This window comes from Pollicipes pollicipes, unplaced genomic scaffold, assembly GCF_011947565.3.
Source record: "Pollicipes pollicipes isolate AB1234 unplaced genomic scaffold, Ppol_2.1 Scaffold_4881;HRSCAF=5763_pilon_pilon_pilon, whole genome shotgun sequence".
Lineage (NCBI taxonomy): Eukaryota > Metazoa > Arthropoda > Thecostraca > Pollicipedomorpha > Pollicipedidae > Pollicipes > Pollicipes pollicipes.
The window spans coordinates 729,132-744,655 of record NW_023596576.1 but is presented as its reverse complement, the minus strand read 5'-3'; the positions used below and the strand labels follow the sequence as shown (position 1 = coordinate 744,655).

The following is a 15,524-nucleotide window of genomic DNA, read 5'->3' as shown; positions in this document are numbered from 1 at the left end:
AAGGTGCTGTGGCTCTGATAGTGGGCGGCGCGGCGGCCGGTCTCCTGCTCCTGGTCTCGGCCCTGGCCCTGGTCGCCTGGCGGTGCCGTGCCATGAAGCGGCGCAGCGAGAAGATCTACAGTGAGTAGCCCACAGCCGGCCACGGGCGGGCCGCGAAGGGGGCGGCGGTGGACCGGAGGTCGGTGGCCAAGGGCGGGCCTGGCGGGAGGCGGCGGTGGGACCGGAGGTCGGTGGCCACGGGAGGCCCTGGCAGGAGGCGGCGGTGGGACCGGAGGTCGGTGGCCAAGGGCTGGGCAGGCAAGGGACGGCGGGCGGTGGGACCGGAGGTCAGTGGCCGAGGGGCGGGCCTGGCAGGAGGCGGCGGTGGGACCGGAGGTCGGTGGCCACGGGAGGGCCTGGCAGGAGGCGGCGGTGGACCGGAGGTCGGTGGTCCAAGGGCGGGCCTGGCAAAGGACGGCGGGCGGTGAACCGGAGGTCGGTGGCCACGGGTGGGCCTGGCAGGAGGCGGCGGTGGGACCGGAGGTCGGTGGCCACGGGCTGGCCAGGCAAAGGACGGCGGGCGGTGGGACCGAAGGCCGGATCCGGACTGGCGGAGGACCGGGCTCTGTCGGCGAACGTTGGGTACTAATGAGGGATGGGGCTAACTGCCTGACTATTCAGACTATTTGTCGGGAGGCGGCTCTGCTCCTCACGTCCATCACCACGCAAGTGCCAATGCCTGTCTGTGAAGGTGTGGATACATTGGGTGTGTTACAAGAATGTTACATTGAAATCCCGGCGTGTTACGACGAGCATGTGATGGGCTAGGTGATTGAAAAAATATTACGGAAATGATAAAGCACACCCCTTCTACTTTTCCTATGTGAATTTTTCAAGACAAAGCCAACATCGTGTCGGAGTCATCTTGACATTCATAACAACTCCTATCTGTCCGTTCTGTGCGGCCTTGGGATGAAGTTATTCGCCTTATTTCCAGTCAGTGCTTCTCTCGCTCAGAAATACTATGTACTCATTACTCATTTTAACGATTATCACTCCACCATGATCGGTAACCTGCAACCAGTCCTTCTAGCAATCGAAACAAATTGCATCTGACAGCATGTAAACGGTCAGCCTTTTTAGTCGTACAGCCTGAAGGCGTTTTACTCTCTACGCCGCGGGAGGCCTTTGCGGATGTGGCGTTCAACATGTGGGCAGCACGTGCAGGTTTATTTGACGCTGTCACTGATTTCTATACCAACTGATAGGTCGTTCGTTTGCCATCTCGAGCAAAAGGCAATGGTCCGTGCCTCCTTCATGGTCCCGTTTCGACAACGGTGAAGAATCGCTATCGCGGAGCCGTTTGCCAACGCCCAAAGTGCCCGTCGTTATTATGCCGTTGGCGACACGAATTGCGTTGAAGGGAATGCCCCATATTTTAAGGTACTGAGGCCCGCATCAGATATCATGAAAGAAGCTTACACGGCTAGATGCTGCATGTCAATGATCAGACGGAACAGGAGGCCTCGGACATGAGGACCGTCAGTGACCTCGGCAATGGGCGCGACTGAGCTTGTTGTTGTAAGTCACGCTCAATAAGCCCTATCTGCTGCACCATCATGCCCTGGTTCTGAATATTACCAAAGAGTGAAACTTCCTTTAAAATGATTTTTCCACCCATTTTTGATTTATGCTTTTAATTAATGACATCTTATTGTACGATCTACGATACTGGCACCTCGGGATTGAAAATGTGGAGATTCCTACCGTTGAAGAAAATGCTCTACGTTTGAGGATATCAAAGTAAGCATCAGTTATGGTGAAATCAGCTCTCTTCAAGCTATTGGTATACTTGAAGTGGAAAACGCTGCTCACTGTAATACAGTTTTTCTCTTACGTCAATGTTCTCTTCAATACGTTATAGTTTGATTGCGTCATCGTACCTTGAACAACATTGATTAAGAACTTATTGACGTCCGTTATATCTGAGAACTGTGCTCACGAACGCCGGATATGAACGACTCGACAATTATGTTTTTCTTGGCCTTGATTGTCGCATGGCCAGTGAAACGGTAAGATTTGAATGGCGTTAGTATGGCGTCATGGATGCCTGGGTAACCTTGAAATAGTCTCCTCGAAAAAGTCTGCACTTCTTCGTGGGTGTGTAGCCCGTAAACTAGAGGGGTTTAGGTTTTAAGAAAGGAGGGACTGTAAACTGTACCGGATGATTTTCAAGACAGATACGTCATTTCAAGACACAATACAAATGTGAAACACGCCCTGGAAGCAAAAGTGCAATGCTTGACAGTCACCGCTCATATTTCGTGCAAGAATGTCTGTTTTCAACGTTGGGGTGCAAGAAATTGGGTGCTGATGTCTATGACATCCCCATAGTTCACGAAGACAGCATTGCCATTATGGAGCAACAAAAACGGTTCGTCTTCGTGGTCATCACAGTTTCCCATTTTTCGAAGGAAAATGTTGAAGCAATATATATATATATATATATATATATATATATATATATATATATATATATATATATATTATCCTGTTGATCGTAAACAAAGCACCGTAGAGCGACCACATTACCGCAGAACGTTAAAGGTAACGATAACTTCCAACGGCACCAACATTTCGCAGATTCGGTCAACCGTTGACTTTCTAAGTAAAGTCAGAGATCATATTTCTTACTAGCTCTTGGCAACTTCATTATGTTTTCATTCCAGTAGCCCGAACATGTTTTTACATCAATCCACAAGATATTGAAATAGACCTTTCAGTCAATTACAGAGCAACTGTCATCAAACCCAATGCACATTGGTGCTGACGTCACGGGTCAGGCCAAGTTCAGCTGTTATCCATACTTTTGCTCTTGATCGAAACTTTTAACTTCGAAATTTGGGGCTGCACGGGGTAAAAGTGAGCACTCGATTCGGATTATTTTCAGCCATTACTTCTGAAGGACTTGAACATCCAAGAACACCTGATTCACCGGTCACGAGCCAGGTCGGGTCAGGTCAGCATTTTATCTCTATCTTGCACAGCCTGTTAAAAGAGTTCCAAATTTGGGTGGTCCGGAATAGCCCATGAAATCGAATTTATCTACCAAAATTACTTCATAGTAACATTGAAATAGGACGTCTTAAGAAGTCACCTGCGGTCAACTGAGGTCAAGGACCACGCAAGGTCGATTTCACGTCAAAATATGTGCCCTTTTTAGTGCGCTTTACGTTCGTCATTCCATGTGTTATCATCACACAGACTTCGACGAGTTGCCAGGGGAGCATTTGTTGGAGCATGATTTATGGGGATCATGAATAACGTGCAAGGCGGCATCGAGGTGCAAGACAAGAATGCCGAGGTAGGAGCCATGATACCAGACATGTGCCTGGTTCCCAGCATTGGTTCCTGGTTCCCACTGGTTCTTTCGACAAAACAAGATGCTGGATCCTGGTTCTCATAGGTTCTTTCGACAACACAAGACCCTGGATCCTGGTTCCCACTGGTTCTTTCGACAAAACAAGATGCTGGATCTTGGTTCCCACCGGTTCCTTTGATTAATCAAGACCCTGGATCCTGGTTCCCGCTGGATCTTTCAGTAAAGTAAAACCCTCGTCCTTGGTTCCCGCTGGTTCTTTCAACAAAACAAGACCCTGGATCTTGGTTCTCACTAGTACTTTCAATGAAACAAGACCCTGAATCCTGGTTCTTACTGGTTCTTTCGACAAAACAATACCCTGGACCCTGGATCCCAATGGATCTTTTGATAAAGCATTATGCTGCATCCTGGTTCCTATTGGTTCTTATATAAAACGAAACCCCGGATCTTGGTTCCCACTGTTTCTTTCAACAACACAAGACCTGCATCTTGGTTCCCATTAATTATTTTGTAAGCACTGGCTTCAGCTCCTGGTCTCCCTTGTTCTTCCGTCAATCCCAGCCTTAGGTTCCCATAAGTTCTCTGGCAAGCGACAGAAATCACAACATGCCATTAATACATAACACCGTATCTCACAGTTCACACTAGTCGTTTTACCAACACTAGACTCCTGAGGTCAAAATATGGAGTACTATGAGTCTTGAGACCTTGGAAAAATTGACCTAAAAAGGTCACCCTACACATCCCAAATACTTTACCCTAAAAAGCAGATCAGTACATCACAGGCAAGTCAAAATAAACAGCATGCCCTGACTCTGTAACAACAATGCAGCTTTTCCAGAAGCCTGAGCACAAAGCTCAGGCATGTATAGATTCATTATGTGCATGATGAAACAGTATCAATGTGGGACTAGCTTTGGTCCGCAGGTGGGCTGGACATGTGTAAAAAATTATTGCTGAGCTTTGATGGTAACCTGTGGTATTGGGATGGTTTTCTGGTGTATGGTCACCTATCAGCCAAGCAACTTGCTTGCTTCTTGGTAATCCATGTTATAAGTACCTATGGCTGAGCCAGAGCTGACTTACATTCTTTAGCTCCTTTGCCTGCTAATGCCGGGCCCTGGTTCCAAGAACTTTTGACACAACCACAGGCCCCGGTAACATCCAGCCCGGTTCCTGGTTCTCGCAGTTTTTCAGGAAGAACAGTTACGACTCAATAGTTACCTCCCTTTACCGCAGATTTCCCATTTCACACCGACCGCACACTGGCAGTGCGTCGCCGTTCCACGTCAACACATTCTCGAGAATATTTAGTACGTATTCTTGCTAAGAGGAAAAACGGTGTTTAGTACCGATCCGTACTAAAAGTGGCGGGGTTTAGTACGTATGGATACTAAACAGAGCTGCCCAGTAACCCAAGGCTGACCAGAGGAAATGAGGCTGTGTAGAGGTGGACGGCATGAATTTCTTTTCTTTCGATGGGAGTAGAAAACCTTCACCATTTTGGGATCTCAATTCCCATTTGAATGCGAGCTGCTCCTAGTGCGCGGCGAGGTCGGTCGCCTGGTAGTGAGTGGGGGGAGGGGGGGGGGGGTGATGGAAGTGATTGGGAAGCGTGCCTGGAGAAACTCTCGCGTATAATTTACAGAAGAGTGTTATCTACCGGCTGAGTATGATAATGATATATCCTGGACTGCAGGGCATTGGAAAATATATGTCACCCGGGTACTGCAAGTAATGGGATACTAGTCTCGAGATGCGGTTAGCATCAGACTTGGGCTTGACTCGAATGTCTTGAACCAGCTCCGGACTGGCTCACAGATTGTGGAATCTGACTCAGCTCGTGACTCAGCTGTTCCATTTTTCATTTGACTAAGTTCAGACCATATTTACAGTGGAGCACTTGACGCATGACTCATGCAGATTGCAAAATCAAATATCAAGCTCTGGTATGTATATGTATATGCATGTATGTATATGTATATGCATATATATATATATATATATATATATATATATATATATATATAGATAGATAGAGAGAGAGAGATAGAGAGAGAGGAGAGAGATAGAAAGAGAGATAGAGAGAGAGAGGAGAGAGAGAGAGAGAGAGAGAGAGAGAGAGAAGAGAGAGAGCGAGAGAGAGAGAGAGAGAGAGAGAGAGAGAGAGAGAGAGAAGAGAGAGAGAGAGAGAGGAGAGAAGAGAGAGAGAGAGAGAGAGAGAAGAGAGAGAGAGAGAGAGAGAGAGAGAGGAGAGAGAGAGAGGAGAGAGAGAGAGAGAGAGAGAGAGAGAGAGAGAGAGAGAGAGAGAGAGAGAGAGAGAGAGAGAGAGAGGAGAGAGAGAGAGAGAGAGAGAGAGAGAGAGAGAGAGAGAGAGAGAGAGAGAGAGAGAGAGAGAGAGGAGAAGAGAGAGAGAGAGAGAGAGAGAGAGAGAGAGAGAGAGAGAGAGAGAGAGAGGAGAGAGAGAGAGAGAGAGAGAGAGAGAGAGAGAGAGAGAGAGAGAGAGAGAGAGAGAGAGAGAGAGAGAGAGAGAGAGAGAGAGATATATATATATATATTATATATATATATATATATATATTATCTATCTAGCATATACATATACATACATGCATATACATATACATATATCTATCCTCCTCAGGGTCACAGCACAGGAAAATCTTGGGAACCAGGCGCAAGTCTGCATGATACACATGGAAGCATAATTTGTTTCACAAGGAAGCTGACGATTGGAGAGCTATCTGCCATGTGACAAAGTTACGAACCACCGAGAAACCAGCTTCCTCCAGATTGAGAATGCCACGGCTTTTCACGTCGATGGAGAAACAAGCGTATAGGACCGCATAGGGCCCCAAATGCGCGCTTTCACCCTCCCGTCGATTTGAACGCAGCTTGGCTGAGCGAGGAACTCAGAAAATGGAAATGCCACACTATCATATGTGCTACGCGTGGCTCGTGCGTCGACGTTTATTGGTTGTATGTCGACGCAGTCTCGCAATGTCGTTTATGTCCCCAATGACTCACATTAGAATGAAGGATGGCCTTACCGTTCATCAAGGCCTGTATGATGAGAACTCATGAATTGATGAATCTAAGTTCCTGAAAAGGCATGAATGCCGACAGGAAATCGAACTTGTTTGCGTCATGGACCTCAGCTGAACGCGCATGACCCTCGGAGATTTTTTCGGTTGCCACTTTTAGTACTGGAGTAATTTTGCAACTGTCTTCGATTCCAAGGTCCAGTCCGGACTACCTAAGTTTAGCAATTTGAGGCCTATTTGAGAGTTTACAAAATAGGGGCAACACGCTGACTTGACCTGGTGCGCGACCTGTGCATCGTGGGGTTTGAATGTTTGAGTTCAGCAAGGAATTATGCCCATTGCTGGCAGTGGATCCGAAATCGGCGCTCATTTTACCCCATGCTGCCCCAGAATTACGAACTTCTTGATTTCAGCTGTGCAAGTAAAAAAGTAGATATGGCCGTTTATCATAACCTGGGCTGTGAACTTAGCATCGATTTGCATCGTATTGGATGTCAACTGATTGCGATTGAGTGAGGAGTCCATTTTAGTACCTTGTGGATTGATAGATAGGATGCCTAGGACACTGAAAGGAACACATACATGAAGTTACGAAATGGGCAAATATCTGACCTTTGACCTAATCCTGGCAATTCAACAGTTGACCCAAAATGAGAAATGTTGGTGCTGTTGAAAAACATTCAAACGACAAACAAACCTGTAATGTTCTACACTGGCACCATCTCTATGTGGTGTTTTGTTCACGATCAGCAGGTCAACACGTACCATTCTCATCGTGTTTCGAAAGATTTAAAGTTTGATCAACTTGCAAAATTTTTATTTTCTCAAAAATTGCGTACTTCACGTTTTTGGAAAGGTTTAGGAAAATCGGAAAACAGCTTTGCCGAATGTTTTTCATATGAGTGTTTTGGCCGCCCTCACGGCCAAGAGCGAAATTATCGGTGCTCCTCTCCCAGGTCACCACGGTGCCGTACCACGCCGTTTCACTGAAACCTAGCACGAGCAGCATTACACCATGTTAACTCAGTCTGCATTTGATAGTCACAGAAATGCTGCCGTAAAAATTGGGTGTTTCCTCCACCGATCTAACCTGGTATTGCTCCTCTCGGTCCCCATATGCATACTTCTCTCAGACTTAACTTATTGCAAGCAATCCACTACGTTCTTGTATGTTGGCGGCACCCTTAGCTTCAGATCACATGGCGGACCAAGAGCGAAATGTTCCGTGCTTCTCCTTCCGGATCTTTGCAGTGCCATACCGTGTTGTTAGACGAAAACGCGATCTAAGTTACAGTGTACCATGTCATCTCATCACGCTAGAGACTGTTATCTCGTAACCCTGCTTTTAAGGCGGTGGTTTCGTGATCCGGCCTTTTACTTGTAAGGCCAGTGGTTCCCCCTCTTGTCTTCCCGAGTCCCTATGCCCGCCATCAGGTCATCAGTACTGCCGGAAGGTATTGTGCTTTACCGCCGGTTGTGTCTGATATTCTCCCTCCTCGTCTGTATCTTCGTGCGACCCCCGGACGTGACACGAATTGGCCGAGTGTCGCGCCTCTTGTCTCTCTTACTATTAAAACTGGCTTGGTGAAACACAGCTGCCGCATTATCCTTAAGCACCTGATCACCGGGCGACAAAGAGCTATGTAGCCGGTCATGGTGACCATCGTGGCCAGGCCTGTGTCTTGCACCATGACGATGAACTAGACGTTTAACCGGACTTTCCTGCAATCCGTCTTGGGTGGCAGGGAATCGCCACGTCGGAGAGAAAGCACCGATCACAGAGCTTCACGGCTAGGTTTCATACAGCTATTACCTACTGTGCTAAATGGCCGGATTTATCTGAAACACAGACAGATCGGTTTTAATTTTGATCCGTTACCGTTGTCGAAACAAGTCTGCCGTGTTTGACAGTGCCCCCCCCCCCCCCCCCTATACACACACCCGTTACAATCCCCGCGCTCGTTGGGTGCAGTAGTAGGGCATCATGGACTGCGCAGTATGAGCTGCCACAGTAACAGTACATGCCTCACCGTCCTATGAGGTCCAGTGTCTGCGCTAATGAGGCTCTGACGCCAGCACATGCTATTTTGTACGTCAGATTACCCCGAGGCACGCAGTGGTGCAGTCCCACGTTCTGTACTAGATGGTGCTCAGTTAGTGTTGGTGGACAGATATTTGCTCCTCGGCACGAAGTAAACGTGTTTCTGTCGATGTTTTCCTGCATGGCTCAGGGTTGTCCGTCGCCTGTCCTGCGAGTTTCTGTCCCCCATCCCTGCCTCGTGCCGCCTGTTCCACCCAGTCCCGTGTCACGATCTCCTCGGCCGTCTCGGTCGCGCTGCTTCAGTTATAGCAGCCGCGTGCTCTCGACACTAACTGCCGGCATCAGACGCGGCAGCAGCAGCCTGGTGGTGCCTGCCGTCGGCGTCGGCCATCAGTTACGCCGGCGGCCCCGGCACGGCTCCGAGTGGAAGACAAACTCGGGCGGGGCCGCGGGGCTTGCGCTGCAGAGCGCGCGGCTCGCGAGTGAGCTCGAGGCGGATGTTGCCAACCGAGACATGTTTGTCCTTCCAGAACTGAGACAGGAAGAAAAGGATCCGTGGACGGAGAGCTCCCCTGGCAAAAGGTGAGATGGCTTCACGACAAGGCTGGACTTTCACTGAGACTGCCTTTTTCGTCGCAAATGCCATAGCGCGCGGATTTGCAGAATTTTGAGCACTACTGCACTTTTTTAAATTTTGAGCACTATTGCACAACTACCAGCACGTCTTAGCAAGCAACGTGGTAGGATTCTGTCGTCCGCGGTCAAGGATTCGCTTTGTGTGGTTTCGTGCTGAGGTGCACTGGAGAAGTGACGAGGGGACTGGCTCCCTCCCTGCCATACCGAATATGTCTTACTAGTTTACCGGCGGTTTGCGATCGTCTAAGCGATAGTCATAATTTCTCCGAATATCGCCGCCCTCCGACGCCTGCGGCGACCGACGATGCACACACGCACACACACACAACAGCAGCTCTGGTTCTCTTTCAGTTGCTCTAAGCACCAACAGCAGCTCTGGTAGCTGCCAAGTGCCCATCTGGGATGGATCGATGCCAAGTCATTTTGAGTTGTGTAATGTGGTGTCTCGTGTCATCCCGATGAAGCACCGAGTTTGCAGCCACAGATCAGTCCCATGGTCTCGCTTCTCAATGAACACCCTTGTTGGCGCTGATATTAGTGAATGACGGGACTGAATTGTCCCATTTGATCTCACCCCCATATACATGCGGGAAAAGAATGCCTTACTTTCTCGAGGCGTCCCGAGCAAGCCCAAGATTCAGTACCCAGGACAAGCAGCATGCTGGGACGGCCGGCGCTGACAAACTGCAGTGGCACCAGATGATCGAGGCCCAGAAATAGTCGGACGGGTTCTACGCCGATCAGTGAATATCGGAGGCGCGTATAAGAACAGTACGACTCGAGGGCCCTAACGTGCTTGAAGAAAAAAGAAAATAAGGACCCGGAGGTCGCCTAGTCTCACATTGCTCTCTCATAGCGTACCAAAGGAAAACGCAATGTCAGGAGGACCCCGGCCGCATTCAGTACAAGCATGACGAGAGTAGCTACTGCTGCTTAGACAGGCCCGATGAGATCTCGGTCTCTCGATCTGCGGGGCCTGCCTGAAGTCCGGCATCCCGCTCACGAAAATGGTGCTGCTCGCCAGTGCAGACGTGACTTTGATAGGGCCTGTCACTTGGAAAGCCGCGCGACCGTGCCAAAGTCACCTTGTTCTGCGCGTCCCTGAGGGCCTGGCTGACCGCCCCTGCCCAGCCAAGCACGTCCTCCGGCACGCGACGGCCACCGGCGGCACGTCTGGGCGTAGCGGCCCCCGTCCTCCGGCTCCTCGGCGACCTGCTCGAGCCGGCTGTGCTCGCGCCACACGCGAGGGCTGGCGGAGGAGTCTGTGCCGTGTCGTGACACCCGTGCCGTGCGGCCTGCCGAGCAGCACGACCGCCGGCGGTGCTGAATCAGACGGGCGGCCTGCCGCTGGCACGGCTCCGCGGGGGGGGGGGGGGCTGCAGCTCCCCCGCCTGCCGGCCGGCCGGTCGGCGGAGGGGCGTCGATGCAGCTGTTAAGCAGCGCCGTGCACGCCAAGGGACGGGTCGGCGCCGTAGGAGTGCCGCCAGACTGGCGCCGGGCCGATGGCGAGGGGAGTCACACAGTGGCATCGACCATGCGACCGACCCACCCCCACACCTCGTCCTCCCCTTCCTCACACTGCAGCACCCAGCGACCCGACGGCGTTGCACGCATGCTGAATATGCTGAAGTTAATGATAAAATTGTAGGCTGAACGCGAGTGAAAGAACTATAGGGAATGGATTCGTATTGGTTTGATTGCAGTCTCGGTTTTCTTGACAGCATCAGGAGCCTGTCGAATCGCTTGAGTAGTCCAGCCACGTCGAGGTTTCACACTTGTATAAGGTTATCGAATGAAATAATTTGTCACAAGCTGTTGGTAGAAAATAGCCCGGAAGCCACGTCGCCCCACAATCCCTAGAAACTTTGAACATCTCCCGCAGTTGCCGGACCCCTTTTGCCTGGTGCCTTGGCTCTTTGTCAGGGTGTGGTTCGGCCTCAGCTCATCGCGGCGGTCCGTAAGCTGACCTTGCCGGGCAGTCATTCCCCTCTCACCGCTCCGGCCCGGGCAAGCCACGGCGCTGTGTGGGGCCCTGACCATTGGCCGCCAAAAGACCGGCCTTTGTTAAATGCCAGGCAGCTCTCATAAATTGGGAAGTGGGACTCTATTATGGGCGCGCAGAAGGGAGGGAGGGCTTTGCGGGCCGGCTGGGTCGATGCCGCTAGTTCGTTGGAGTTTAGCTTCCAATTCGGCCGCTGCGTGCGACGCCGGTCGAAGTCGGGGCCGTTTGACCTGCCTGCAGCCTGAATCGACGGCATTAACGATTCACGAGTGGGCCTGCCAGGAAACCGTTGCGCCTGAAAGTTAATACCACGCGGCTATTTGTGACGGGTGTATTGATTAATGTTTCGGCTGCGGGGTACCACATGGCTTTCATCATGTTACCAGCCCGGGTACCCTTCCTGCCGAGCCGTCTTGGCGCTGACAGCAGCTGGCAGACACCGCCAGCAGCTGGACACACACAAACACACCCTCCCACCCTCTCACGCACACGCTCAGACGCATGGCTGTAATCAGCCAGCCCGACTGCGCGCGCGATACGGGCCAGACAGCGGCGCCGGCGCCAGCTGCCCACGTGCTGCAGACATGGACGCGGTCTGTGAGCCGTAACGCCAGCGTGACAACGGGACATATGGCTGGCGCACGGGACTGGTGCCTGGGACGCATGCTGTCACGGATACCATGCTGCATTCCAAGCCACACGTGAGTGTCTCATAACGGGCACATATACCTGGTGGTTAGTGTTCAGTGCTGAGGAAGAAGCATTGGATGGGATCGCGACTGCAACACAAACACACACACACACACACACACACACACACACACACACACACACACACACACACACACACACACACACACACACACACACACACACACACACACACACACACACACACACACACGCACACACGCACGCACGCACGCACGCACGCACGCACGCACGCACCACGCACACGCACACGCACTACGCACACGCACACGCGCGCACACACACACACACACACACACACACACACACACACACACACCCACACACACACACACACACACACACACACACACACACACACACACACACACACACACACGCAAGGCAACGAAACAATGTAAGCAACGGGGGATCCGTCGGCATTAATGAACATGCCTGCACGTCAGAGGAAGAACCTACACATTCCATAGTGTCCACGAACAGCACGAGCATCAAACTGAATACCTTGCTATTTCCAGCCCGCCTAGTTGGGCTTCATTTTCAGTTTAACCACCGGCTGTTTCCGGCCACGTTGACATTCATGCGGCGGGTTCTTCCTCCGCGCGACGCCTCGAGCAGCTATTAGCCTTACAGCGACGTGCATTGGGGGCGTGCGTTCCGGACACATTACTCAACATTACCCGCACTGAGATGGGAAACCGTTGTCTTGCCTCCTGTGCACATGAGATTTACAAAGCAATGCCGTGTCAAGCAACCACCGGTTGTGCCCTTTACTCGACGGTTGAAACGCCATCCAATCAACAAAAATATCGCGGCATGATAGCAACGCCCGCGCAAGTATGATGAAATGTTTTAATATATATATATATATATATATATATATATATAATATACATATATATATATATATACGGGTCAACTTTACGGAATTTTTTTCGGCTTGTTTGATCCCTGTGACGATCGCCAGCAATAGCCTCGGGTTTATCTTGGATCGCAAAAATACCTGGCCATGCCTAATGACTAATAAACAGGTGGCCCTGTGAGATCAGCCAAAGAATTCAAAGACGCAGTTGAAACTTGTGTAACAGAGTTTATTTTTGCCATCGATGTTGCTTCAAACAAGTCAACAGAATGTCCTACGGCTATGAACAATCTACAGAAAGTCTTGATCGGCCATTCGAATGAAGTGAAAGAAGGGAATGGTTTCTGGGGTTTGAAGTTTAAAACTACTTACCTCTGAGCTTAGCGTAACATCTGAGCTTATTATTAGCTACCCAGCTGTTTGCCACGTAGCGACTAATCCGGCCAGAAAATATCCAGACGAATCTCCGCTTTTTCCGGCGAAGCGCCCTCATTCTGTTCTCCATTTGTGTTGCGACGGTCATTGCGCATTTCCCACCAATAGAAAAGTTGCCATGCTGCCCACTGGCAGCGTATGGTGCAGACGGCGGGCCCGCGGTGACGTGTTGTGTCCCAGTGCTGTCACACTGTTGTCACGGCCCGCGGTGACGTGTTGTGTCCCAGTACTGTCACACTGTTGTCACGGCCCGCGGTGACGTGTTGTGTCCCGGTACTGTCACACTGTTGTCACGGCCCGCGGTGACGTGTTGTGTCCCAGTACTGTCACACTGTTGTCACGGCCCGCGGTGACGTTGTGTCCCGGTACTGTCACACTGTTGTCACGGCCCCGGTGGCTCGGCTGCACGGAGTAGGCGAGCGGCAGGTGCAGGCGCTGCTGCGTGGCCCAGATAACGCACGAGCTCAGGCTCGCGAGCGACGGCCGCACGCTGGCGTCGGCGTGTGGGACAGGGGGTGGGGATGCAGCGGACGGCGCACGGTCGTCGAGCCACGCACGGTCCACACTGCGCCGCCCACGGCAGACGTCGGACGTGCAGGTGCACCAGCTCCAGTGCGCGGCAGCCTGGCGGGGAAGTGCAGTGGCAGTCAGCCGCCATGTGGCAGCTGGCAACTGACATTAAACGTGGAGCCCGCTCTCTATCGCCGAGCAGTATTGGCCTTCGGCACGACAGCCGTCTGGCAAGCCAACTTCTGGGCGGATTATGCTGCTCAATAGGCTGCAGACTGGCAGAGGGTCCGGGACATCAAACACCGTCACACGCGTCGGTCAAAGCGGCAACGCATCTCGAACGCTCTCGAATGTGAGGGGAGACTGCCGCCAAATGCGAAAGGCCAGCAGGCTCCGCAGTGCATCCGGAAGCTCTGGAAATTCCATTGAGTTTCGATGAGACGTGCGAGCTGGCAACTGCGGTCCAAAATGGCGGTCATAAAGCCAACGGGAGCTTATCGGAGATGGGGGCCTACGCGTAGGCAGTTGAGTCAAATCGCCAGTGGGCGCATCGCTAGTTCAAATACCCTTAAAATATCCTTCAGTCTCCAAAGCCACGAAAAAGGGAATTCGACCGGCATCGTAACCAATCGACCACCAGATCCATCAGATCCATGTCGAACCGTCAGGTGTACGGCATACGAAAACGCATCCATTGTGCGACAGACAAGGACTGCAGGGGCTGTAAGCGTTATAAGTGTTTGAAGTTCACTTCCCTACTATTTTTGAGAAAAAGATTGCACACAATAATCAGGGATTGCAGCGTTCTATTACCGAAAAACCGTAAAGACACCCTTTGATTTTCGCTTTGATGGCTGATGTTTTTTGATGATCCAGTTTGGCCACAAAACTTACAAAGTTTATTTTCCCTCAAAGACATAGAAAAGTTCATGCCGACGGATGGCTTTCAACTTAAGCAAATTCCGAAGACCTGGCATTGAAGACCACGCGCCCTTTGTTGCGTTTTGCTTTCGTCTATAACGCCATCACTAAAACCCTGCATAATAGAGTACACAATGCGACACTCGCCTCTTACAATGCTCTTGCGAAAGAGATTGGGCCGCCTGAAGGATGATTTTACGAGCGAGGCCGGAGGCCGAATGAGTCTGTTGGTAAAGTTTTTAACTTCAATGATCTAGTCCAGACGGCACGCTCCCTAGATGCCAATGTCTTTGCATCCCCTCGGTCGCAGTTTATGCAGCATTCAGCAACAGAAAAGGCAGTTCCTTGAAAGTTGTGCTGCGTGAATTGACAGGCACTCGCACGTGAGCTGCCTGATCACACAGGCCTTTTTTGAAGTGCTGCATTATCGCCAAGATTTTTCCTCCTCGTCCGATGAACATTACAAACGGAGCATCTTCAAATTGAAGAAAAGCTGAACAACTTTGGTGTAAATCCAGTTCGACTTCCGAGAACCCAACATCGCATCGATATCGGACTAAGGGATAATGACGGATGGAAAACGAATAGCCGCATTGGCAAAAGCGTGGTTCGGTGTGTGCAGATGGCTATGCGCTCTCGTGCTCAACCTGAACTCGCCCGTATTGGGGCGTTTTAAGGGGCGCCGTCAACAGTCGTCAGCCAGAGCAGAGAAAGACGTGAATCCTAGTGCACCGCACAGGCGAGTGCAGCAGCTACAGCCCACTAACTGATCCCAAAACTACCCGACCCATTGGTGCGCGAGTGATTGACGGGAAAGTGGCCGATGCCATATCTTTCGAAGCCCAGCTCGAGAACATGACGCTGTAGCCTGAACCGACGATGATTGGGCGATGAGAAATGGGCAGGAGTGTAGCCCCGTGTGTTGTGACCGATGTCCACCCGGAATATGTACTTATTTACCATACTTTGACCGCTCTCACCAAAACAAAGCAAAAAGACTC

The 15,524-nt window shown here is 51.0% G+C and overlaps 1 protein-coding gene across 1 annotated transcript in view; it reads left to right on the top strand.

Moving 5' to 3' along the window:
* Nucleotides 1-15,524, top strand: part of LOC119101075 (uncharacterized) — a 31,764-nt gene continuing 16,240 nt past the window's right edge. The window contains exons 1-2 of the mRNA XM_037224329.1: nt 1-120; nt 8,977-9,028. Coding sequence (XP_037080224.1) covers nt 93-120; nt 8,977-9,028 — 80 coding nt within the window. The 5' untranslated portion in view covers nt 1-92. The remainder of the gene's footprint in view (nt 121-8,976; nt 9,029-15,524) is intronic.